The following is a 24985-nucleotide window of genomic DNA, read 5'->3' as shown; positions in this document are numbered from 1 at the left end:
TGGAGGGTTCAATTGAATCTCCCCGCCATAACATTGGTCTCTGCATACCGGGTAAAAATCAAGCTTTTTAGTTATATATAAATTGTCGATCAGCTTGACACAAGAGAATATGCTAATATAGTAATAAAGAGAGTTCAAAACATAATTTTAGACGAGTTTAGATCCTATATATGATGTATTAGTACTTTTTAAAAAATTCTTTTGTATAAATTTCTATCTCTTTCTCTGATATCATGTAACATAAACATATACTTAATATGTGTTATATTAAAATAAAAATAAAGTTGTTTTGTACCAAATTCATAAAATAATTATTCTATTTATAATTTTAACGAATTTAAATTATAATTTATAATAAGGTATAACGTAATTTAAATCATAGGCAAGATCTAGGTTAAGAATTCATGTATACTAAAAAGATATTACACCGATGAGAGAACTAAATGTTAAGGGCAAAATAAATTCTTACTTATTAGAAGAGGGAACACAAGCACCTCTCCGTCAACGTGTGTGTTTCCTTGAATTTTTCTAATTTGTCTGGGAGTATTTTTGTAATTTCATTAATTTACAGCTCAACCTTATAGCTGCTGACTCTTTCTGCCGTTGCCAACACGTGGACTCCCAATTCCTCAAAGCTAAAACTCATTCAACAGACCTTGTTAGAAGCATCCACTTCCACGTTGAGCATCAATTGCCCCAAAATCCACCAGACCTCGCCTAATAATTTAGCGAAATTAGAGCAGTTAGCCTTTTCCGATTCACATCTACCATAAAGAGCAGGTTTATTCCAATCACTCCAGTATTTCATTTTATTTATGCTTTCTGTTTAATTTTTTCTTTTTCTGCAAAAAGATCAGATCTTTGGGGTTTTGACTTGATTAGCGATCTTTTCTTCAGTTTAGTTTTAAGATTTATTTCAGAAAGGTGAAAACAAACTGAGTTTAGATTTTGATTTGTTCTCTGTTTTTATTAATTTATTTTGGATTTCTTATGTGAATTCTAAGCTCTCTTTATTTTATTTTTCTGCTATTCTACTTTATTAAAAGATTATTAGAAGTTCATCAACATGTCTGCTTGCCGGAGGGCAATTTCGTCTTCATGGTGTTATTGTGCTATGAAAAATTCCTGTGGTATCCCTGTACCGGTGGATTTGAGATGTTTAGAGAAAGGCTACATAGGTAATTTTGCAAGCTAACCTGACTATCACCGCTTAATTCTCTGCAATACCAAGATTTTCCTCCGCATCTCCGTCGTCTCTTTGTTTAGATTCTCTTGGTTTCTCTGCTGATTTCTGTCTTTTTGCATGTTGCGCATCAATTTCTATTATATATTGCAGGATAGTTTAATAGGAGATTGTGATTTTTATTGAGTTTTTGCAATTCTATATTTGATCAAGATAATCACATGATTAAAAGGTTAGTTTTACTGTGTTGTTTCTTTTCCTTCGTATGGGTGTCTTTTGTGTTTTGTTTCGGTTCTTGTTGGATTGTTCGAATATTCATTATAATTTTATCTTAAATTTTTGTGAAACTCAAAAAACTGCTTAAAAAGAAATTGGGGTTTCCACGTATTTGAAGGTTTTATCATTTTTAAAAATTGGGGCTTTCATAATGGATGATCCTGTAACTTTCTTGGATTTGACTTTTGAGCTACAATTTTAATGGGCTTCTGGTTTATTTTAATTTTTCCCTGTATTTACATGAAAAAGTTGATTTAGTCCTTCATTATTTGGAAGTTTTGTATTATCACTTCTTATTTCCCATGCCGAATTTTGCCTTCACAAACTATGAGATTTTAAGTTCCTTCAAGTGAGATTGGCTTTACTATCACGTAAATAACGTAAGAGAAAAGAACACCTACGATGAATACTATTTCTGAACTGCGTAAATTGTGCTAAGTCGTAGTAGTTATAGTACTATTGTCCAATTAATTAATCTGCCAATTGATGTGCATAATTGTAGTCCGGAGGAGACGATATAGTGCAAATACATATTTCAGCTTTAAGAGCAAGAATTAGAGTTATTGCTATAACTACACTTGCGATAAAAAAAGTCACTTCTACGCTTTTATCACTGAATGAGATTACATTCTCTATTTTACATAACCAACACCTTTGAAAACATCTAATGGATTTTATTTTATTCTATTCGGACATTGTTATTCGTCCATTGGTCGAGCAGGATTTTCAAAGCTTGCAGCAATTATTTCCTGAAATATTTTGTTTGGATTTACTATCTGAATAATTATTGTGCACGTATTCAGTTACATGTTTGACCTGCATTTTAAAGTTGCTTAGTTATATATATATAATTATTTTCTCTCTGTGTTGCTGAAGTTGGACTGGCTCAATAAATTTCTTGAGCACGTGTCTTTATTTGGACAACGTACTCTTCGTTTCTTAAAAGTATCTTGAATAGGTAACTAGCTTGTGCTAAACTATTTTGTATAAACAAGCTACTTACAGGATTGCAAAAATATTGTTGGAGAGCGAATTTCGAAGTATAAAATTAACTCTGCTGAATTTGAAACATCGAATGAGGTTCTTTACCTACTTTCCAAGCTTAGTGGTTTCCTAATGGCCAGAAATAAACTTAGTTGGTATTTTTATTTTCAGATAGTGTTCCGACTTGCTAGAAATTAGACTGTGGCATAAGATACTGAAGATGTTATTCATACCTGTCTTCTTTCCATTTGTATTGTAGAAAAATATTAGATGACAATTGTTAAGTGGTCTTGATGGTTTCATTTAGCAAATAAATGTTTTGCAAAAGTCGCATGATTAGTGCAAGTTATGGACGAATTTGACTGTATTGAGAAAATTCGATCAGTAAAGTTTATTCCTTTGACACAAAGATACAAACTAGCCAACTAAAAGGTCTTGTACATATAAGAATTTCATGTTTTTTTTTTTTGAGAAGAAATGGCTTACATCTGAAATTTTAATGAAAGTGGCATATATTTACTTAAGCTTGGGCAACCTTCTTGAGATATGGTTTTACCAAGTTCACTTAAGTTATCAAATGTAAATTGGTATGCTCCTACAGTCACTACCAATACGTCTATGTACATTAGTTATGTTATTCATCTACTAATACTCTTAGAAAGTTTCACTTGATTCTGCTTCAACAATATAAAAGTCGTCATGAATATTTTCATGGATCCTCCTTTTAACTCTGTCTTCTACCTTGTGCATATCAATCAGGCTATTATTATTGAAGTCGGAGATTCTAGGCAAGCTCGTTTTGATTTTGGATGCGGTACATTGGAATCCTGAAGCACCACCATGAACGTTATTGGGCGTCCGCCTGTGACATACAGTCTTCCTTTCTGATGAATTAGTTCACAACACGCTCAGCTCGATCTACTTTTTGACGAGCTTATATGATGTTGGAAATTGAATTTTAGAAGGCAAAGAATAAGAACTTTCTACGCTTTGCTTTTGGGTCTTTGCAGATATTATCACATGTATTTTTATTTACAATTGTAATATTATTTATATCTCTCTTTAGTACTTCCAAAAATAATAACAAAATATTTAAAAAATTTGTGAGATATCCTGACAAATGAATGGCCAAATATTATAGTGGGAATCAGAAGTACACAATATAAACAATGTAGGTTTTGTTTATATTGGGCCCGAGCGAAGCTCAAGCTACCCCAACTAGTTATGTAAGATAAATGGGGGAGAATGTCAATTGTTAATAATTGGAGGGAAAATTAAAATTTTATAGCAAGATTAGTGGTCACAAGAATTATTGTGGTGTTATTAATGGAAGCTTAAATATCTCTATCTAGGAATTTGGCCATAAATAAATTAAAATATTGAGTCTGAAAATGGTGGAAGTCTCCCAAATAATAGAGCAGATTGAATTTTCGCTATTTTCCTCCTCTATTTTCTCTTCCTCATTTTCCTATACAGAAAAAAGTTAAAAGGATATTAGCGTCTTTTTGAAAAGTCATGTGTAATTAACTAGCAATATAATTAGGGAAAATGCATAAGTACCATTGATCTATACCCGGATTTCCAACTAAATATTTTTTCTTTGCGGGAATCATATTACCCCCTAAACTTATTTTAAATGGAATTCTTTGCACCCTTAACGCTGACAATCAAACTCTTGGCAAGTGGTAAGCTACACGCGTCCACACTTGTATTTTTAGTACTTTTTTTATTCTTTCTTCTTTTTCTTATCCTTTTTTCTTATTTCTTATTATTCTCATTTTTTTTTTTGGTTATTTCATTCTCTTTATTTTTGTTTTGGTCACCGGCCGCATAAAATGGTGGTCGTCGGAATTTCACAAATACTATTTTTTTAGTCGAATTTTTTTTTCCGACGATAGATTTTTATCCCGATCTAAGTGTGTTTTATTTTATATGATGAATTTTTCCCTCAAATCTGAGTGTATTTTACTTTGCTTATGATCTTTTCGAGAGTTTAAATTGTGTATGAAAAGAAAAAATGGAAGAAAAACGGTTAGACAAAGTCGTTGGTGAATGAATATCCGCCGGAATCAGAGAAGAAACGAAAAAAAAAAGTAAATGAAAAAATACAAAGAAAAAGGAAAAGGAAAAGGAAAAAAAAGTAAGAAAAAATGGTAAAAAAGAATAAAAAATAATCTAAAAATCATTTTTTTGAAATATAAACACTCTGTCATGTCAGCGTTAAGGGTGCCAATAATTCTATTTAACATAAGTTTAGGGGGGGTAATAGGATTTCCGAAAAGAAAAAGTGTGTAGTTGGGAATACGGATATAGGTCAGGGGGGTACTTATGCATTTTCTCATATAATTATTAGGATAGTAATTACTAATTACACAATAAAATTATGATAACCTATTTGTTTACCACATCATAATTACAATATAATTCTCATTGTCATATTTGATTGCACAAGTGCTATTTCATGGTTAAATAGGCTTTTTTCATATTAACATATGGATAAATTTTACTGTATAACAAACATATATGTAAACAATAAATATCATATATTGATTTATGATGATATATCTAAAATAAATATCTCATGTCAAAAGATATCTATATATATATATATATATATATATATATATATATATTAAAGCAAGAAAATTTGGATTGTGGTTAAGCCAAGTGGCAAACTACTATAAAGCCACTTGACAATCTTAAAGAGTTTATGGGAGATTGTCAAATAAGGAAATATCACTTAAGAACTATATATGAAATTCCATTTATTGAAATTAAATTGAAATAAGAATTCTTTTTAAAAAAAAGTTCAATCATTGTACTAATATTTTCTAACTGAATTTTTTTATTTGGAAAGTAAAGAATTTCGGTATCAATAGTATTTGGATTCCTTTTTCTAATATCGAGTGGGAAGAGTATATCCTACCGTAATCTATTGTGCAATTTTAATTTATTTTAAAATTTTAATACTTTTTAATGAGTTGAAGAATATATTTTAAGGTTTTAACATAAAGTTCAGAATGTAGATATATTTAATAATTTATTTATTTCATAATGGATAATCCAAAGTATCTGTTTTGGACTAAGTTTTTTGAATTTTAAACAAGTATGCAATAAAAATAATTTCTTTAAAGGCTAAAAGCTTCAACAAAAATAATAATTACTAGAAGTTTAATAATAAAAATACCGTAATATTTTGGTAAAGTACTATATAGTTTGATCATATGCACTTTTATTTTTGTCTATTATTGAATAAAACACTAAATGAAAAAATTAAATAAAATATCATACTTACTAGGGGAAATAATTTAGAAAGAGGGGGGAAGATAGTGTGAGAGAATTTTATACTTTGAATTAATTTAAATGATAAAATAAAGCAAATAAATAATTAATACTCAAAAATATTATTGATAAATTCAATTATATAGTAAAAGATTAAAAATACATAAAAAGATTATTTTAAGAGAAAAAAACCATATTCATTATAGTATATTATAATAGAAGTAGCAGATAGGGATATAAAGTAGGTGACAAACTAATAAAAAGTTAAGTAATAATGTAACCATATTAAGTAACGGGTAACGCAATAACGATAGACAAAGAACAAAAAATAGAGAATTGTTTTTGTCAACAAATAATATAATTGTAGATATATAGAAGGATTAGACATTTAAATTTGATATAAGAAAACTTTTTGTAATAAGAGAAAAAACATATTATATGGATAATATCACACAATTGAAAACATAATTTATAAACCTAAAATTTAAAACATTTACAATGAAATAACGCCAAGAAACAAATTAATAATATAAAGATGTAATTAAAATTGTCATGTAGTTAAGTTATAAAAAAAATTAAAGTCAAAACTCTGTAAGAAAACAAAAGAAAAAAAATTAATTGCTTATTGCACATAATACTAAATATGTGATGACCCAAAAGGTCATCACTTGTTTTTAAAATAAATTCTACGTTCTGAGGCCTTAAAAACTTCTTTTAGCATCACTTCGATTTGTGTGCACCGTCCGGTCATATAGCCGAAAAGCCTATATGTGAAAATCTGTGAAAAATAATAAATTTTGACTATAAAATAAATTAATTTGACTTCAGTCAACGTTTTAGGTAAATGGACCCAGACCCGTAATTTGACAGTCACGGAGGGTCCGTATGAAAATATGGGACTTGGGCGTATGCCCGGAATCGAATTCCGAGGTCCCAAGCCCAAGGAATGAATTTTTGAAAAAATTGTTTTCTAAAAAATATAAAGGTTTTTTTTAAAAGTGAAATGCTATGTGAAACCTGTGGTATCGGATCCATATTGTGGTTCTGGAGCCCGGTATAGGTTCAATGTGATTTATATGTGTTGTCGGTAAAGTTTGGTAAGAAACAAAATCCATTTGACGTGATTCGGACGTCAAAATTTCATCGATTTTATGCAAATTTTGATGTTTAAAGAAGTTTTGAGAAATTTCATCGATTTTAGGATTTAATTCGATGTTCATGATGTTATTTTGGTGATTTAATTACACGAATAAGTCCGTAGGATATTTTTGAGGTTGTGTGTATAATTGGTTTGGAGCCCCGAGGGCTCGGGTGAGTTTTGGATAGGCCACGGAGTGCATTTTGGACTTAGAAAATTGCAGGTTTCGTTGCTGGTATGATCAGGCCTGAAGGCTTCGCTGGCTCGCAAATGCGAACCAGCCCAGGCCTGTCTTATCTCGCAAATACGAGATGTTCTTCGCAATTCCGACCTCGCAAATGCGAGGGTCCCTTTCGCAAATGCGAAGTTCCAAATTCCCTGAAGGGTTCACAAATGTGAGTCCTGTTTCGCAATTCCCAAGCTAGTAGAGATCGGGGTTCGCAATTGCGAACCCCTGTTCGCATTTCTCACATCTGCAACCTGCAACGTTTATACTTAGACGAATTTTAAACCCATTTTCACATCTTTTCAAAACACAAACTCCCTAGGGCGATTTTTCAAGAACAACTCTTCTTCCAAATCGATTGTAAGTTAATTTTAACTTATTTTCTTCAATCATTAACATCTTTTAACATGATTTCAACTCAAAATCAATGATTTTCATGGGGGAAATTGGGTGTTTTGGGTAGAACCTAGGTTTTTCAAAAATTGGGGATTTGGACCTCGATTTGAGGTCCGATTTCAAAACAAATTATATATTTGGGTTCGTGGGGGAATGGATAATCGGATTTTGGTTCGAACCTCAGGTTTTGACCATGTGGGCCCGGGGCGATTTTTGACTTTTTGGGCAAAACTCTGGAAAACTCATTTTCATGCATTCAAATTGATTCATTTAGCGTTTATTGATGTAATTAAATAACTTGTGACTAGATACAAGTAAATTGGTGGTGGAATCAATGGATAAAGCTATAATTGAAACATGAATTGTGTTCGTGACATCAAGGTAAGTATTTGGTCTAACCTTAGCTTGAGGGATTAGGAGTCGAGTCCTATTTGCGATGTGATAATTGTTGAGTACGACGTATAGGCATGGTGACGAGTATCTATACGTTGGTGTCTAGCATGCCCGTGAGTCTTTATATTGTGATTATCATGACTTCGTTGTATCTTTCATGCCTTGGTGATGGTTTTTACTTGTTGTGTAAAGGTTGTGGAAGGAATTGTGACCTATGAACATTGAGGAGTAAGTGATAATTAAACCTCTAGAGCATTGGTTCGAGTTGTGAAGTAAATTGTGAAGTAAATGTGAGAAAGAGAAGAGATCATTATGTTGTCACCCTTGCTGGGCCATTGTTGATTTATTTGTTATCTCCCTTGTCGGGATATTGATGTTATTGATGTTGTTCCCTTGCCGGGACTTAATTGTTAAATTGTTATTCCCTTATCGGGATTCTTATTGTAATTTCATTTATTCTCTTGCCCTATTGTTTGTGATTGTTGTTTGAGTGAGGAAGAGAGTTAAAGCACGAAGGGTGATGCCGTGCATTGTTTTGTGAGGAAAGAGTGTAAAGCACGAAGGGTGATGCCGTGTATGATTGTGAGGAAAGAGTGTAAAGCACGAAGGGTGATGCCGTGCCGCACGATGTACCATTATGTACCGAATATATTGATTATATGGTGAGGAAAGAGAGTAAAAGCACGAAGGGTGATGCCGTGCACATTTCTTTTATTATATGATTGTTTTGGTGAGGACGAGAGTAAAAGCACGAAGGGTGATGCCGTGCATTTATTAATTTCTGATTCTTTGTTGATATCCGAGTTATATTGCCTCTTTCGTTTACTTGATGTCCTTCTATTCGGAATTGATATCTCTCCCGCAGCATGCTCCCCTCCTCTACTTGACTATTTATTTATGTACTTCTTTTTCCACTATATATATTGAATTTCACAGGTTATTTGGTAGTCTGATCCTAGCCTCGTCACAACTTCACCGAGGTTAGGCTAGGCACTTACCGACACATGGGATCGATTGTGCTGATACTACACTCTGTATTATGTGCAGATCCCGGAGCAGCTCTTGGATCGTAGTTTGGAGGCTACCTTCAGTCCACACGGAGATCCAAGGTAGACCTGCAGGCATCCGCAGGCCCTGGCGTCTAACTCTAGCCCTTATTCCCTGTTTCATTTTCCTTACTTCAGAAACAATGTACCGTTATTTCTTCAGACTTTGTATGTAGCAAATCTTAGACCGTCTGTGACATTGTGACACCAGGTTTTGGGTGATTAAGGCTTAAGTAGTTGTAATAAATGCAGATTTCAGATATTTCATTGTTTACTTCCGCTTAAATTTAAACTTCCGTTATTTATACGTTATCGCTTTATGTTTGTTAAAGAGAAATAAAATTGGTAAAAAGGTAATTGTTTGATGATTGGCTTGCCTTGCTCCCATTAGTAGGCGCCATCATGACTTCCGAGGGTGGGAAATCCGGGTCGTGATAAAATAATAATTACAAAAAATTGTAGATTTATGGAAAATAATAAAAGAACTTCTTTGTTTAAACTTTGGCATATTTTTAAAAGAATTAGAAAAATAATACGATAATGTTTATATTATAGATACAACACGAAATGTGAAAAATAATTAAAATATTATATGATAGAAAATAATGTATATAGAGGAGAATAGAAGTAATGTGAAGGGGTCTACACTTTAAATTTGTTTAATAAAATAATTAAATAGGAAAATAATATTATTGATAAATTTAACAAAATAATTGGAGCTACGGAACAAAAGAACAATGTTAAATTAAATTTTAAGGTAATACAAACTATATTTATTGTATTATACTAAAAGTAGAGCAATGAGTAAAGACATTAAGTAACGCGATAAGCTAATAAAAAGTCACATGGCAATATAGCAAGTGTGCATTATGGTTAAGCTAAGTGGAAAGGTAATATAAAGCCACTTGACAAATTATGACAATATTTGTTATTGTATTTAATTTAAATTGAAAGATAGAATATTTATTTAAATTTAAATAGAAAGATAGTAAATAAGATTCTTTTGAATCTAAATGGAAAGAAAGTTAAATTTGAATTGATTGATTAATTAATTAGGAAAGCTAATCAATACATAAATGTTCCAATTCAAACGGGGAGGCTCAACGAGCGAGGCGAATTGTTCTAAATAATGAGAAAGAGTTTTTTGAAATTTGAGTTCACAACAAAAATAACAGAAAAAACAAAAACGTGTTTGTTACTAGAAATAAGACTAAAAAATCTAGGTTCGAACCCATAATTATAATTACTCAGTTGTTGGATCAAAATTTAATTTTTGTAACTACCTTAGGAATAATGTTTAACTATGAATCGACTCAGATATTGGCTAAACAAATGTCAATTGTGTTTCCTTACGATAAAATTAATTATCCAATATTTTATAATTTATTTTATATCTCAATTATTTGGAAGCAACACATACATTCTTCTTTTTTTTCTATTAGTGCTAGCAGTTGATATGCTAAGATATATAATAAGGGAGGATAGATTCTTCTCTAATGGCTCAGGTATGGACAATGGCATTTTAGCGCGTCGTTGATATTTATGTTCTCTCAAATATTATGAGCCAATTGATCGAGCAGCCGATGAGATCATATATATATATATATATATATATATATTATGTGTGTGTGTGTCAATTAGAATGAAATAGATTTAGATAGGTTAAACACGTAGATGAATATAATTGTACTATTTGCACAAAATAAAGTGGATCATAAAATCATAAGGTAAAATTCATTTAATTAAGAATTTCATGTAAGAATTCATCTTCTTTTAGTACATGTGCATCGTGGAAGAAAAATATCTAAAGCAGGTTAACATTTATTTATTTATTTATAATATATTAATCTTAACTATATCTCAAAGGTATCATTTAAATTGCTAAAAACAATGTGACTTTAATTGTGGGGTTAAAATTGAGGTAACTAGCAAAATTATTGAGCAAATTACGATCCAACTATTTTATAAGTAGGTAACTCCCAAAAGTTAAAATATATTGGTTGTTAATAAATTATCATGTATGTATATATTAATTTGTCACCGTGTAATTTTAGGTTGGTAGAAGTTGATGTTGATGTGAGAATTGATTATGTTGAGATAATAATATAATATATTTTATAACTTAAATTAAGATGTTACTAAATGTATTTTTATTTTTTATTACTCTATATAGTATGACTTCACTTAGTTTCAATATAGATGAGATTGTTTGACTTGACACGAAATTTAAGAACGAAAAAGAAAACTTTTGAAACTTATGACCCTAATAGTTTTGTGGGGCCATGATATTTGCATAGGTGTAGAACTTCTCATTATATATAAAATAGGTAAAATAAAAAATTTAAAGTTAAATTATTTCCAAATACAAAAATGTGTCATTCTTTTGGAAAAAACTAATAAGAAAAATATTTTATGTAAATTGAAAGGGGAGGAGTATTTATTTTTGAATTATATTGTATTTTTATTTGTTTGTATCACCGACTATATATGAGGTTATACTATTTAAGTTTGTGTTAATAATTATTCATATAATTTGCTCTTTTTAATTTATAAAATTTAGCAGGATCATAATATTATCCGCACATCGTGCGGGTACTAATATTAGTTAAATAATATAATAGTATCATAAAACGATATCTTCCAAATAAATAATATTTTTAATTAAATTAATTAATAAAAAATTTAATAACGACTTTAATTCGTTTATTTAGTTTTGTGAATATAAGAAATTTAGGTATGAGCTTAAAAAGTATTTTATATAATTAATACTTATACTTGCAATTATAAAATAAAACTAATAAAATATAAAGTGTTAAGTAAATTTTAATATGTGATAAATACATGTATACATAAGAAATATTACGACGACGACGACGGCCCAGTGTAGTTCTACAAGTAGGGTCTGGGGAGGGTGAGATGTACGCATCCTTACCCTACCCTTGACGGGCAAAGAGACTGTTTCCGATAGATCCTCAACTAAAGAAAAGATGAAAGGAGCACTGATGTCATGTAATAAAAGTACAAGATATTTAAAAAACTGAGACTAAGATAGTAAGATACAAGATGAAAGAAGCACTGATAACAAGTAATACAATACAAGATATATAGCAATATCCATCTAAGGGTAAAATAATATGATACTAACGCTAATACTACTGGAACAAGAAGATATGGGAAAACACTCGACTTACTACTAACCTTCTACCCTAATCGTCAACCTCCATACTCTCCTATCAAGGATCATGTCATCGGTTAGCTCAAGCTGCGTCATGTCCCGCCTGATCACACCTCCCCATGACTTCTTTCGCCTGTCTTTATCCCTCTCACCAATTAGATATTATTTATAATTGGGTATTTAGATTATTTTTTCTTTAAACTAAAAGTATTAATAATTATAAGTTGATAATTAATATCGTAACAAAATAATTAATATCTTGACTATATTTTAAATAATTAATATCTTATTTTCATATGGTTTTTCAAACAGGCTCTTATTAATAACCTATTTGGCCAAGCTTCTAAAATCAGCTTATTTTGAAAAGTATTTTTTTTTCTTTTTTATCAAAAAAGTACTTTAGTGAAAATCAATTTGTATTTGACTAATTAATTTTGAAAAATATTTTTGAGCAACAATTAGTGTTTGACCAAGCTTTAGAAACTGCTTCTAAGCGTATTTTTCTCACAAGCACGTTTCAGAAAATGCTTTTGAGGAGAAACTATGTTTTCTATTTTTAAAAAATTGCTTATGTTTCTACTAAAAATACTGTTTTTCTTCCTAGAAACTTGTCCAAATACCTTAACTATGAAAAAGTTAAATTTAAAAAAAAAATAAAAGTACTTTTGACGTTGGAGAAGCTTCGGCAAATATGCTACTATAAGTATAACATTGTTATTGATTGTGGAAAAGTAGTACTCCATGTAAATATAGTTATTGACGAGAAGTCAATTTAATTTCACCCCAAAGAATAAAGAACAAAAAAAATCAATTCAATTCACTTTCTTTCCAATTTCCTTCTCTACATCCTCCCCATCTTCTGAAACAAGCTTGAGGTCTATCAGCCGGAACCGATTGAACCGGCAACGGTTCAGGAATCTAAGTAACAAAAATCTGTTCGCCGGAGAAGAGAGGGCTTCTCCGATTTCGCCCTCTCAATCTCCGATAAAAAAACCCCTAGAAATCTCATACCAAAATCATATGCAGATTGCTATTCATATGGTTCAAATCTTTCCAATTTTTGATGCGCCGATCCAATGCCCGCAAAAAAATAAAGACTACTAACGGAAGTCAAACAATGGAATCGGTCAAATTCCAAGCCCGACCCAGCAGATCTTCGCATCGGAGCCCTAATCGAAACAATTCCAAATCAAACCTCATTTATTACACTTCAATAGCATTCGTTATCGCTTTCGTATGTTACGTTTTTGTGTTTTCGAGTAAAATTAGGTTTTCTGTGAAGAAAAAATACGGGATCGTGATTGATGGGGGAAGTACGGGTACGAGGATACATGTGTTTGAGTACGAGTTTAGGGATGGGGTGGGACCAGTGTTTGATTTTGGGGAAAAGGGTTTGGTTTCGATGAGGGTGAATCCGGGATTATCAGCATATGCGGAGGAACCGGAGATGGCGAGTGAATCAGTGGCGGAGTTAGTGGAGTTTGGGAAGAAAATTGTGCCGAAGGAATATTGGAGTGAAACGGAGATTAGGTTGATGGCTACTGCTGGAATGAGGTTGTTGGATTTGGATGTACAGGAGAAGATTCTAGAAGTGTGTCGAAAGGTATTGAGGGATTCAGGTTTTAAGTTTATGAATGATTGGGCTTCTGTTATTTCAGGTAATCCAGGAAAGGAATGTGTTTGCAATGCAGCCTATTTTTATGTTACTGTTGACAGTCTTAACGGGTTTCTATGGTTATATAATTCTGTCTATTTGAGTTTGTAAATCATAGCACAGATAAAAGAGTAAGCTTGTGGTAGGTAGCAGGCAAGGATGTAAAAGCTTAACTACCTCATCAATTTGAAAGTTTGTTGTTTATAAGTTACAGTTGACAGTTTTAATGGGTTTTCCGCACGAGCTTTGGCATGTTAAGTTTTATCATTGTGATGTAGTTATATAACTCTGCCTGTATGAGTTTGTAAAGCATAGCAAGGATCAAAGAGGAATCTTGGGGTAGGTCGAAGGCTAGGGTAAAAACTTTTAACTACTAATTTAGAAAAAAAGGTTTAATGGCTATAAGTCTTTCCAGTGCTGAATTAGAGTGGAATGGATATGGAGGATTCATATAGTTGGCCCCATCAGGTTTAGAATATAAACTACTTTTTGATGGATATGATGCAATAATACAAGTCTGTTTGTTCTGAAATAATAACTATAGCTTCAAACCTTTGGACTCTGAAGCAAGATGGTAGTATTTAAGTTAAAAAGAATTTCGTGTGACATGATACAGTTTCATGTTCTGGTTTTCGGCGTCTGATTTTGAGCTTATTTAAGTTGCCATGCACTACCCATTTTCGTTATTAATATTTTTGATCTTCGCAATTGCTATTTGCCTAATTAAACTTCGTTACTTGCTCATTCCTAAATTATTTGGGAGAATTAGAAAATATATTTTCAATGTGTTCAAATGATAGTTGGAGTTTGTGAATTCTTAAAAGGTAATTGCAAGGTACTGCGGAATATTTATAGTTCATTTTTTTTCTGAATCCTTGGAGGTGAGAAACCTCTCTGTTTAGGTTTGAGGGAAATGATAGAATCTTCTTGTCTTGTCAGATTTACTTTTTCCATAACGTATATATTGACACATTAGTTTCTTATACCTGTGAACCTCTGTTGGAAGCTATGCAGACACTTTATTGTGGAGTACAATCTTTGCTTCATGATAGCAGAAGTAACATCATATTTTTGTTGATTTGTAGGATCTGATGAGGGTTTGTATGCCTGGGTTATTGCTAATTATGCCCTTGGTACTCTTGGTAGTGATCCTCTGCAAACAACTGGGATAATTGAACTTGGTGGCGCATCTGCGCAGGTTGATCTCATCATTTTTGAAAAATTTATTTATCACCATATTGGGGATGTTTCGGCTTATTCTATTCCAGGCACTCTTGTCATCTAAAATGGATGCGGACATTATTACAGTTTTCTGTTTCAAGAGCCAAAAATAATGTGCGGACCTGTCATTTTCTTTTAAAAGGAGTGTCAGTAATTGCATTCAAGCTCACAGAAAATTTAATTGCACAATGAATAGGCTGTCTTATGTGTTTTTTTTTTTTTTTTGCATCTTAAATTGTTTTTATCATTTTGCATGATGTAATTCCAGGATAGCATGAGAGCATGGAAGTTACTATTACTTTTGTTGTATGATATATTCAGGTGACTTTTGTTTCTGACGAGCCTATGCCCCAAGAATATTCTCGGACAATTAAATTCAGAAACTTTACCTACAAGATCTACAGTTATAGCTTGCTTCAATTTGGTCAGGTAACTTTTCTTTCCTCTAGTTGTTTATCATGAACACTGCAAGATTTTCCTTGATTATCTTATTCTCTAAACCTAAGTGTCATTGGTGATTACATGATCAGATAAGCGACTGTATTCTGAACTGCATGCCAAATGTTGTAAAATTGGTAACTGATGATTCAACGTTATTAGGAACACTTCTGCTCCCTGGACTTGATTATTGTACTTCAAAGTAGATAACCAATGTCGCTCCCTGTGCTTTTGATCTAGTGGTAAGAGTGCAGAGCATGATGTGTGGCTTTAGGTGCACGTCATGAATTTGAACCCTGCCACACAGCCACAAACAAATCCTAGAGAAAATCCTGGTATTTAAATAAAGAGGGCTAGGGCGGCTGGCCCATTATCCACTGAGTTTCCAACCATGTGCCAGCTAGCCCTAAACATTCCCAGTTATAGAAAAAAAGTACAAAAAAGTAGATAACCAAGATTTCGCTGCAGAATTAGTCTGCATTAGAAACCAAGCATTCTTTAATAACAATGTGAATCTGATCTTCTCCTCGTTTAGAGTTTTAATTAGCACTTATATGCATTAAAAGCAACATTTTGAAATTGTATTGCAGAGGACTTTCAGTATTCTGACCTGGTATTCGTTGTCCATCATGCCCTATTTTATTATCTATGAAACATAGCTATATGTTAATGTTTCATTGCTCGTGATTTTTTGCAGAACGTTGCATTTGACTTACTCCTGGAGTCCCTTGTCGCGAGCAGCCAAGATCAAGGTAATGTTGGAATCTCTTTTCGTTTAATCTTATATGAACTTCAAGTACTTCATGGTAAGACGTTAGTTGATTCTTGTTACAGCATATACATCTTTCTAACTCCCATGAGATGAATATATAGATATTTGCTTTAAAAGTTGGAGCTTTGGATAGCTGTTCTTTAATTTTCTCTTGCAACCTTATAATCTTTACTATGCAGGAGTTTTTTTTTTTTTGGGGGGGGGGGGGATTGGTGCATTATGTTTGGCTTTTATAGTAAATAATTTAGTGAAATTTGCTGTATGCTTGAGCTTTTCAGTTCTCTAAATGCCCAAATTTGTGGATAACTGAAAATGTGCTGTTTCCTCATTGATTTAAAAGCCCACCCCCACAGCATCCTCACAACCAGGAACATATAATAAAAGGGAAGAAAGGAAGTGGAAAAATAAAGCAAATGCCTTTTTTCTGTTTAATTTTTTCATCATTGTAAAGTGATTTTTTATGTTGTCCAAGTGACATTTTTGAGGAATGCTGTGGTTGTAGCATGGCTTTAGTTAATATCCTGCTTTTCACGAGGACTGATGCATCAGTTTTCATGTTTTTTCTTTTGCTTAAATAAGACATCTCTTCTCATATGGTTCTGCAAGTAAAAATTTATATTTGCAAATTTGTTTTATGTTTTCATCAATGCAGCTGCTCAAAGTGTTAAGCTGATGGATCCTTGTTCTCCTAGAGGATATACACACAACCTAAGGTCATTGAAGCTCTCCCCCAGTAGTTTCGCAGATAAGAATAAGTTCCTATCTGCTCTGTATCCCAGCGGCAACTTCTCAGAGTGCAGGTCTGCGTCATTATCACTTTTGCAGAAAGGCAAAGGTTTGCTTTTATTTTACCTGTAATAGAACAAATATGCAATTTTAATTTTGTACTTAATTTTTTATCAGGCATTTTCCTTTCATTTGAAACCATTAAATGAAGCTCTTCTTCTTGCATAATGCAGAGAGTTGCCCTTATAAAAGCTGCTACATTGGGTCAACATTTATGCCAAAGCTCCAGGGGAAGTTTTTGGCTACAGAAAATTTTTTCCATACTTCTAAGGTGCACATTCATCTTGTAACTGTACCAATGTGCTGATAGAAGTCAACATTTTGTTGTGTTATTTGTGGGTAATATCTCGCTTTTGATGTGCTAAAGAATGGCTTTTTTTGTTTGTAATTTTTCCTCCCAAACCTTTCTGAACAGTTTTTTGGTTTGCCCCCAAAAGCTTTTCTTTCTGATCTTATGGCTGCTGGGAAAAGTTTTTGTGAAGAGGACTGGTCAAGGTTGAAAAGCAAGTACCACTCTCTTCAAGAGCAGGATTTGCATCGTTATTGCTTCTCTTCAGCGTATATATTGGCACTACTTCATGATAGTCTTGGAATTGGTTTGGATGATGATAGGTACTTACTAACGTCTGATTTCCTCTTCAATACTTACTGCTGTTTGCTTGACTTAAAAAGAAAGAGAAAACTGTGCTGTCTGCCTTTCACATGTTGTAGCCTTCCAAGTTTAAAAATGGTTGTCATGGTAAAGTATCTTATCTACCCTTCCCCACTTCTTCCCGAGGCTCGTCTCTCCTTTGAATCTTTCGCGAAGGGAATAGTTAAAATCTACTGAAAAATCATAGGTGAGGAGAAAATTTGGAGTCAACGGAAATGAAGGTAATAAAGAAGAAAATAAAAAGGAAATGAAGTGTACCAGTAAAGCATAAAATTAATACAGTTTACTTCCAATTAATCTTTTCCTAAGAAAAGCATATAGTTAGTGGAATATTTGACTATCCCACTTTATTCATGTATGCGTTTGAGCAGGATTGGATATGCTAATCAAGTTGAAAATATTCCACTTGATTGGGCATTGGGAGCATTCATCTTGCAGAGCACGGCTGAGTTGGACAAAGAGCATTCCGGCTGGTTTGCAAATATGTTCAGTGAGGACTCTCTTATTTTGCTTCTCTTCTTTGCCTTTTTCATTTTGGTGATGTTCACAGCATGGTATGTGTCAAAGTGGAGAAAGCCACAATTGAAGACTGTGTATGATCTAGAGAAAGGAAAGTACATAGTCACACGTGTTGGAAGATGTTCATAGATTGTTTTATAGGATGGGAAGCCATTTTCCTGCATCTGTGGATAAGGCGAAAGGACCGAAGTGGATCAGCTGCCTCTGCCAAGAATCTCTGTACACTTTGTTGCTTGGTACCCCAAGTAAAAGATGCTATTCTTCGTCGAAGTGAGATCAATCGTATGGACCGTTGAAATGAGGTTGACAACCCAAGTAGTCCGTCTCTGTTTATGGTCATGAACAGTTACCAGGAAAGCTTCCATTGAAAATATTATTAGATGGTGTGAGGAAGCAGAGACTAGAATTTAGAAAAGCTGGTCTCTTTTGGTAGCAAGGATATTGTACCATTTACACAATAGTCATAAATACACGATTCCTTTACCAAGTTGTTCTCTTTGAATTGCCTTTATCAACCTGGAGGGTGGGGTAGAATTGAAGTCACTCATGGGTGGTAAATGATTCGAAATTGTTCTTCGACGAGCTAGGGTCCGTTGAGATAAAATTGTAGTTGCCTTGTGCTAATTGCTAGCTTAATTTGGCATGTTGAAGTAAATTGTGGTAGCTGGTATCCGTAACGATTAACATAATTTTTTTTTCCAGAGGGCGAGGTTGCGATAAATAGAGGAAGAGAAGGTTTATTGAATGCGAGGCCTTAGGCCTAATGGGTCTTTTGGTATGTGGACTAAATTAGTCTTGGGTTTAAGACTAATTTACACCACATGGGAGGTGGGATAAAATAATCCCAACTTTGATGGAATAAGGTGGGATAAAATAGGATATCTTAAATTAAGTCTGGAATTAAATTTATACCGTATTTGATTGGTGGTATAAATTTATCCTGCTTCTTATCCTACCTTATACCAACGACCCCTAGAGTGTATGAAAATTTCATGCGATTCCCTTCTTTCTTTGACGAAGGCATACACACATCGATAGTATTAATTAGGGACGTATATAGTCATTTCAAAATATGTCAAGTAAACTTAATTCTTGTTTCTAGGATAACTTAAGTAATAAATGACCATAATTCGAACTGCAATATCCATTAGCACTCGTCAATTCCACAGTCCTTACCTTTTCCCTAGCTACATGAGGGAAAATTAATTTATTACGTTACAGTAAAATATTCACAACCACTTCCGTTCCTACCTCAACAAAAGTAATCATATTTTACAAAAGACTATTTTTCTTCAAAATATGGAGTTACTAAAAATTTCTAAGCATGTGAAAAGTAGCCAGGCTGGTGGAAGTGTGTATGAACAACTTTGCCCCCTTCCCTGAATTAAATTCTAAGCCGTTGAAAGAAAACGTTATTAAAAGGGAGTTCAAAGTCATCGATCACTAACTTCATTTAAAGCCAGATTGAGCCATCCCTGCACCAAAACCGATGCAGACAAAACGAGCCGTTGTAAACTAAAAATACGTAATTCTGTCTACTTCATATAATATTATTTGAAGAATTAAATGAGTTTCTTTTTAATTGTGATTTTTCCTTATATTGTTTAAATGGTTTAGTTGTTAATTATTCACCTCAATTTATGTGACAGTTTAAATTTTAAGAATCAAATGAGTTTTTTACCTTAATTTTTTTTTATATTTTAAAAATATTTTTAATTATTAATTGTTGTAACTTATAGTATTTTCTAAATATATAAATTTTATTTTAAATTTTTTTAAAGATTCTATGTCCGAATTCATCATCAAAATCAACTCATTTGACCCATGAAATTTGCCAATTATCACATAAATTGGGAAGGAGAAAGTACAATTTATATATTTTTTATATTTTTTAAAAATATATAAATATTATTTCAAAAAATTGAGAATTCTATGAACTCATACTTAAAGTTAGATAATATAACCATCATATACTGTAATAAAGTGGAAGAGAAATTAATATACATATCCACATGTTCTTCATGCATACCATATATAAATCTGTATAAAGCGTATATCCAAAGTGACCCATTCTAAGCTCCAAAATTCTGAAAATTGCACCAGAAAGTGCAGAAGACAACAAAAACATTTGGTGCTTCCTTAGTTTTGTTTTATTACTTTTGTGTCAAAACCTAAGACAAATACCATTCACACCGCTATCTTAATTTTGGTTGGTTCCGCTACATTTCTGCAGATTTTTTGGTTGTATTTCGTTTCCTGAATTTCTTCGTTTTCTCCGGGTACATTTTTTTTTGCTCTTTTTTTCTTTTAATTAATTTGTAGTTTGATTTTCATTTGACTTGCATTTGTGCTGCTGTGAATTTTGAGAAATTCCTTGATCTTGCTGAGGTTCTTGGCTTGATGGGTATAATTTTATCTTTAGGGTTTTGGTTTATGCACACTGTTATATATTCTTGAAATTTCTCTTTCATTTTTTTAATTTAACATTGGAATTAAAGATCTTAACTAGTTTGGAATTGAGAAGTAGTTTTTGTTGAAGAAAGATCTTAACTTTGTGGTGCATTTCGTTTTTGGGAATCCAGTTGAGCTGAAAATCTTGCAATTTGTAGAAAATTAGGAGATGGGTGTTTTTGTTTATCAAACTTGAAGTGATTATTGGTAAATTTGGTGCAGGAATTGTGTCATTTTATCTGGGTATAGAATGGGAGATCGTGTGGTGGTGTACGTGGATCGGCTTGTGAAGCCAAATGCAGAAGAGATTATCAAGAACCCTGAAATGGTGGGACCTTCTTCGTCCATGACTGTGGAAGAAGAGGATGATGAGGTGGTGAATGAGGAGGTGCCATTAATTTGTAGAGGAGAGTGCAGGATTTGCCAGGAGGAGGATTCTTTGGACAAGTTGGAGAGTCCATGTGCTTGCAGTGGAAGTCTCAAAGTAAAGTTTTTATCTCCCTTGATTTTTGTTGGTGTTAGAGAATCTGATCATCTCTTGAGTTTGTGGGGTTACATTTTATGGATTTGTTAAGCTCACAAGGTTCACCAATCTTTGTTTTCTTCATATTTTGCGATGAAATTGGATCATGCTTGGACTAACTTCAGTTTGTATTACCTCCTAGACACTGTTTAAGTTGTTGGTTCTCAATATGTGGATCTCAACTAGTTTAGCACAAAGTGGATTTGCAAGGCATTGATTTGGTGAAATCTTAGGTGCCACTATTTTTTCTGTTTTTTTTTTTTTTGTGTGTGTGTGTGTGTGTGGGGGGGGGGGGGGGGGTTTGCATGATGGTGGTGCGTTGTTTTTTTTTCTTTCCATTTTCTCTTGGTGCCTCAGTAGTGATATAACTAACCCTTTTCAAGGCTGTTGTAACCCTTACCTCAAGCAAATTTGATTTGGCTTAAGTTGTGGTTATTCACCATAATTAAGCAAGACATGACCCTTACTCCTGTGTTATCAGGACATATCCTGCTATCTGTATAGTCATATCACATTCTACTTTAACTTCAGGAATTCTTTTGTTCAACGGCAGAACTTGATGATATATAGCTGTAACATGCTTGCCACTGCCGTTCTTCTGTTGCATTTGTTTTCTTTGTATACATCTTCATTCTATCAAAGCTTTTTATGCTGACAATTTGATGGCTTATCTACTTATGGGAACAATAGTTGCATAGATGGTAGCACCTCTCTTCTTTGTACCATTTCCATTTTATTATACATTAGGTCACAAATTTTCTTTAATTGCCTGATAATTCAAGTGTTGTCGTTTTTTTTTGTTTGGTCTCTCTAGCTTTATTTTCTTTCTTCACTTTGTCTCTCTGCTAATTATTTTGGTGGAAAAAAACTCGAACTGCAGTATGCACACCGAGCATGTGTTCAACACTGGTGCGATGAGAAGGGGGATATTACTTGTGAGATTTGCCACCAGGTATGTGTCAATCTCCCAGTTGGTTTCCATATTTTCTTGTGTATTATGAGATTTCTTGAAAAGACACCCATTAAATGTGAGAGTACTCCTGCTTGCGTCACCAATGGGTTCAATCACAGGATTCTCTTCCCCTCTTGAAACGGAAATAGCCTTTACCCTTAGGGGTAGTTTGGTAAGTGTGATGGGTTTAGATGGTATATACAGTCCATTGAGATTAGATCCCATGAGATAAAGTGTGGAGAATTATTTGCTCGAGATGTCTGGCTTGCAGATTTTACACGGGCTACATTGTACTTTATTGCGTCACATTAGGCTGAATGGACAAGATTCAGTACATGATAAATTACTAGTACTTTTTAGTTCAAAAATGATGTGGAAGCACCCAAGGATATGGCCTAGTGGTCAATGAAACAACAATATATATTTGGCCCTATAATCTTCTCACAGTTCTGATCTGATTTACTTATTGATATTTAGAAGAGAGATAGCTGTAATTTACCCTTTAATATAATTGCTTACTTCTCGATAGTATCTAAGCTTAGTTTGGTTTTTCAAGACGATGACATTCGGATATGTATTTGTCTCTTGGAGCATTCACCTATAGTTTTTCCACCCTCTTGCTTAGCTCTATCCCATTATGCTTTGACATTCAACTTTTTTTAAAATTAAATAGCATTATCATGATGATTTCAGAGAACTTGAGACTGAGTTTGACTCATTTGAATGGCTTTCCTTTTATCTTGACACTCATTAGATTATTTCTTTTCTGAAAAAATTCATTTTCAATTGCAATATGCAGCAATACCAGCCTGGCTACACTGTACCTCCTCGAACTGTGGCTGAGGAGACAATTATTGATATTGGGTGAGTTTAAGTTAGTTCATCTTTCATTAGTTTTTTGTGGACTAGCTCTAACTTGTTTGAAAATTTTCTTTTTTCTGTAATCTTTTCACCATGATTTATGTGATGACCTCTTTGGTTGTGATGTTACCTATTCTGTATGGAATTAGTCATATGAGGCTTGACAATGCACTTTTACAGTTTATTCTTAATTTTAAGCCTTTCATATGTTGTGCAGGGGAGGATGGCAAATCTCTGGTACTCCTTTGGATTTACATGATCCTCGCCTCTTGGCAATTGCAGAGGCTGAACGCCAACTTCTAGAAGATGATTACAATTCTGCAAATGCAAGTGGTGCGGCATTCTGCCGATCTGCTGCTTTAATTGTAAGCCCTTGTACAACTTATTTCCTAAGATAACACTGTGAGCCTCTTTACCAAGCATTTGTGTCATTGCCTCGTTCACTTTTTGTTTCACCTTCAAGCAGTGGGTATAATGCTCCTTAAATTTCGTTCAAAAGAATACACCAATCTCATTCAGTATTTTATCCAACTGAATTTTTAGGCAAGCGATAGGCAAGAAATAAGAAAGTTTTTAGAGATGCATATGTTTCTTTTCCCACTGTGCTTAGTTGTTTTTCATTTCCGAAGTTTAGCTTTTCACATTTTAATTTGTTTAGAAAAAGATATTTTGAAGAGAGACCAACCAAATGCAGAGTGCAATACCTTGTTCAAGCTTTATATTGCTGAACGCCATTACTTAAAGCCTACGCTTTCTTCAAGATACGAAAGAGTGACTTTCTCAATTGCTGGTGATCTATATTGACTGGTCTCTCCTTTATGGTTATCCGATATCCAGGATTCCTATATTTCTTTTTTCTCCTTATCTTTTAGTCTACCCCTTCCCTTTTCTACCCACAATCTGATTACTGTCCAGACATAAATGATGATTTTCATTGACAGTTGATGGCTCTTCTACTCTTGCGCCATGCATTACCTATGACAGACACGGATGGAGATGATGAAGATCCAACTGCTTTCTTTTCGGTAAGTTGGCTATGCATACCTATATGGTTGCCATCTGTCTATTATTTCTCATAAATAAATTCTCTTCTTTAACAGCGGTTCTAATTGATTCATGTCTGCAGCTTTTCTTGCTTCGGGCAGTTGGCTTCCTTTTACCCTGCTACATCATGCTCTGGGCCATCAGCATTTTGCAGCAGCGCAAGCAAAGAGAGGTGGGTGTTAGTTAAGCTAGTCGTAATATTGGCTGCATCCATGAATTGCTTTCTAGAAAGTGTGCTGTCCATGTTTATTTAGTTATATCTGATCGTAAAACTCTTCTTCATGGTTTGGTGAAGCAGGAAGCAGAAGCATTGGCAGCAACACAATTTGCAGTTGTGTTACACTCGGGACAGTCGAGAGGTGTACAGTTTACGATAGCATCAGCTACACCAGCCACACCAGCTACACCAGCGGTGCCTGCTTCAGTGGATCTCGTTTAAACAATAAGAACCGCATATCTTTTTTAGATAAGGTAAGAATTTCGTGTGGATGCATATCCATGCCAGTTGTGGGAGGTCAAGCAATGTACTCAACAGTCTAATAACAAAGAGTATCCTTGGTCTCTTATTTTTAAGCTATAAAAGCTGCCTTATGCTTAATTTGTTTATCTGTATTGTGGACAATAGCACTATCTTATCTTTACTCAAAAAATGAATGCCAGCAAGCTGTATATTAATCTTTTCATTTTTTCACCTATGTACGACATTTTAGATTAACCTTTCTTGCCCATAAAGAATTGGCTCAAATATTTTAGTTCTAGACATGTGACTTTTCAGTTGGCTAAGTATTGTTACAATATAATGTCTTTTTTCCTTTATACTGGTATTATGGAAAGATTAAGCAATTAGTATTCAGCTTATGCAAAAAAAAAAAAAAAAAAAAAAAAAAACACAACAACAGCACGCTTCAGAAAAATGAACATCAAGTAATGAGCAAAAAACATTTTCATGATCCCTTTTTTCTTTTCATTTCTTCAGATTTCTTGTGGAGAAAAAAACAATATAATTTTCAAGA

General features: G+C 33.2%; 2 protein-coding genes and 1 long non-coding RNA gene across 6 annotated transcripts; all 3 read left to right on the top strand.

Moving 5' to 3' along the window:
* The first annotated feature begins 538 nt into the window (after nucleotides 1-538).
* On the top strand, nucleotides 539-3543 carry LOC104223625 (uncharacterized). The gene is made up of 3 exons (XR_710169.2): nucleotides 539-780; nucleotides 1047-1178; nucleotides 3203-3543. It is a non-coding gene; the product is annotated as an uncharacterized lncRNA (long non-coding RNA).
* A 9295-nt stretch (nucleotides 3544-12838) lies between these two features.
* Nucleotides 12839-18628, top strand: LOC104223629 (probable apyrase 6). 2 transcript variants are annotated; one of them, XM_070160817.1, is made up of 9 exons: nucleotides 12839-13757; nucleotides 14839-14951; nucleotides 15296-15403; nucleotides 16110-16164; nucleotides 16837-17019; nucleotides 17144-17241; nucleotides 17386-17582; nucleotides 17994-18112; nucleotides 18283-18628. In XM_070160817.1, the coding sequence occupies exons 1-9, from the start codon at nucleotides 13163-13165 to the stop codon at nucleotides 18435-18437; spliced, it is 1623 nt and encodes a 540-aa protein (XP_070016918.1). In that variant the 5' UTR covers nucleotides 12839-13162; the 3' UTR covers nucleotides 18438-18628. The 2 variants fall into 2 exon arrangements, with proteins under 2 accessions (XP_070016918.1, XP_009773397.1); XM_009775095.2 differs by having other exon boundaries at nucleotides 17994-18628.
* Nucleotides 18629-20153: 1525 nt separating this feature from the next.
* On the top strand, nucleotides 20154-24734 carry LOC104223638 (uncharacterized). Of its 3 annotated transcripts, none has more exons than XM_009775115.2 (8): nucleotides 20154-20350; nucleotides 20815-21076; nucleotides 21996-22067; nucleotides 22867-22931; nucleotides 23146-23293; nucleotides 23870-23953; nucleotides 24055-24144; nucleotides 24271-24734. In XM_009775115.2, the coding sequence occupies exons 2-8, from the start codon at nucleotides 20843-20845 to the stop codon at nucleotides 24409-24411; spliced, it is 834 nt and encodes a 277-aa protein (XP_009773417.1). In that variant the 5' UTR covers nucleotides 20154-20350; nucleotides 20815-20842; the 3' UTR covers nucleotides 24412-24734. The 3 variants fall into 3 exon arrangements, with proteins under 3 accessions (XP_009773417.1, XP_009773410.1, XP_009773416.1); XM_009775108.2 differs by having other exon boundaries at nucleotides 20172-20420; XM_009775114.2 differs by lacking the exon at nucleotides 20154-20350 and adding an exon at nucleotides 20458-20545.
* The last annotated feature ends 251 nt before the right edge of the window (nucleotides 24735-24985 follow it).

Source organism: Nicotiana sylvestris, chromosome 10 (genome assembly GCF_000393655.2).
Source record: "Nicotiana sylvestris chromosome 10, ASM39365v2, whole genome shotgun sequence".
Classification (NCBI taxonomy): domain Eukaryota; kingdom Viridiplantae; phylum Streptophyta; class Magnoliopsida; order Solanales; family Solanaceae; genus Nicotiana; species Nicotiana sylvestris.
Note: the sequence above shows the minus strand (reverse complement) of the source record. Positions and strands in the feature narration are given on the sequence as shown.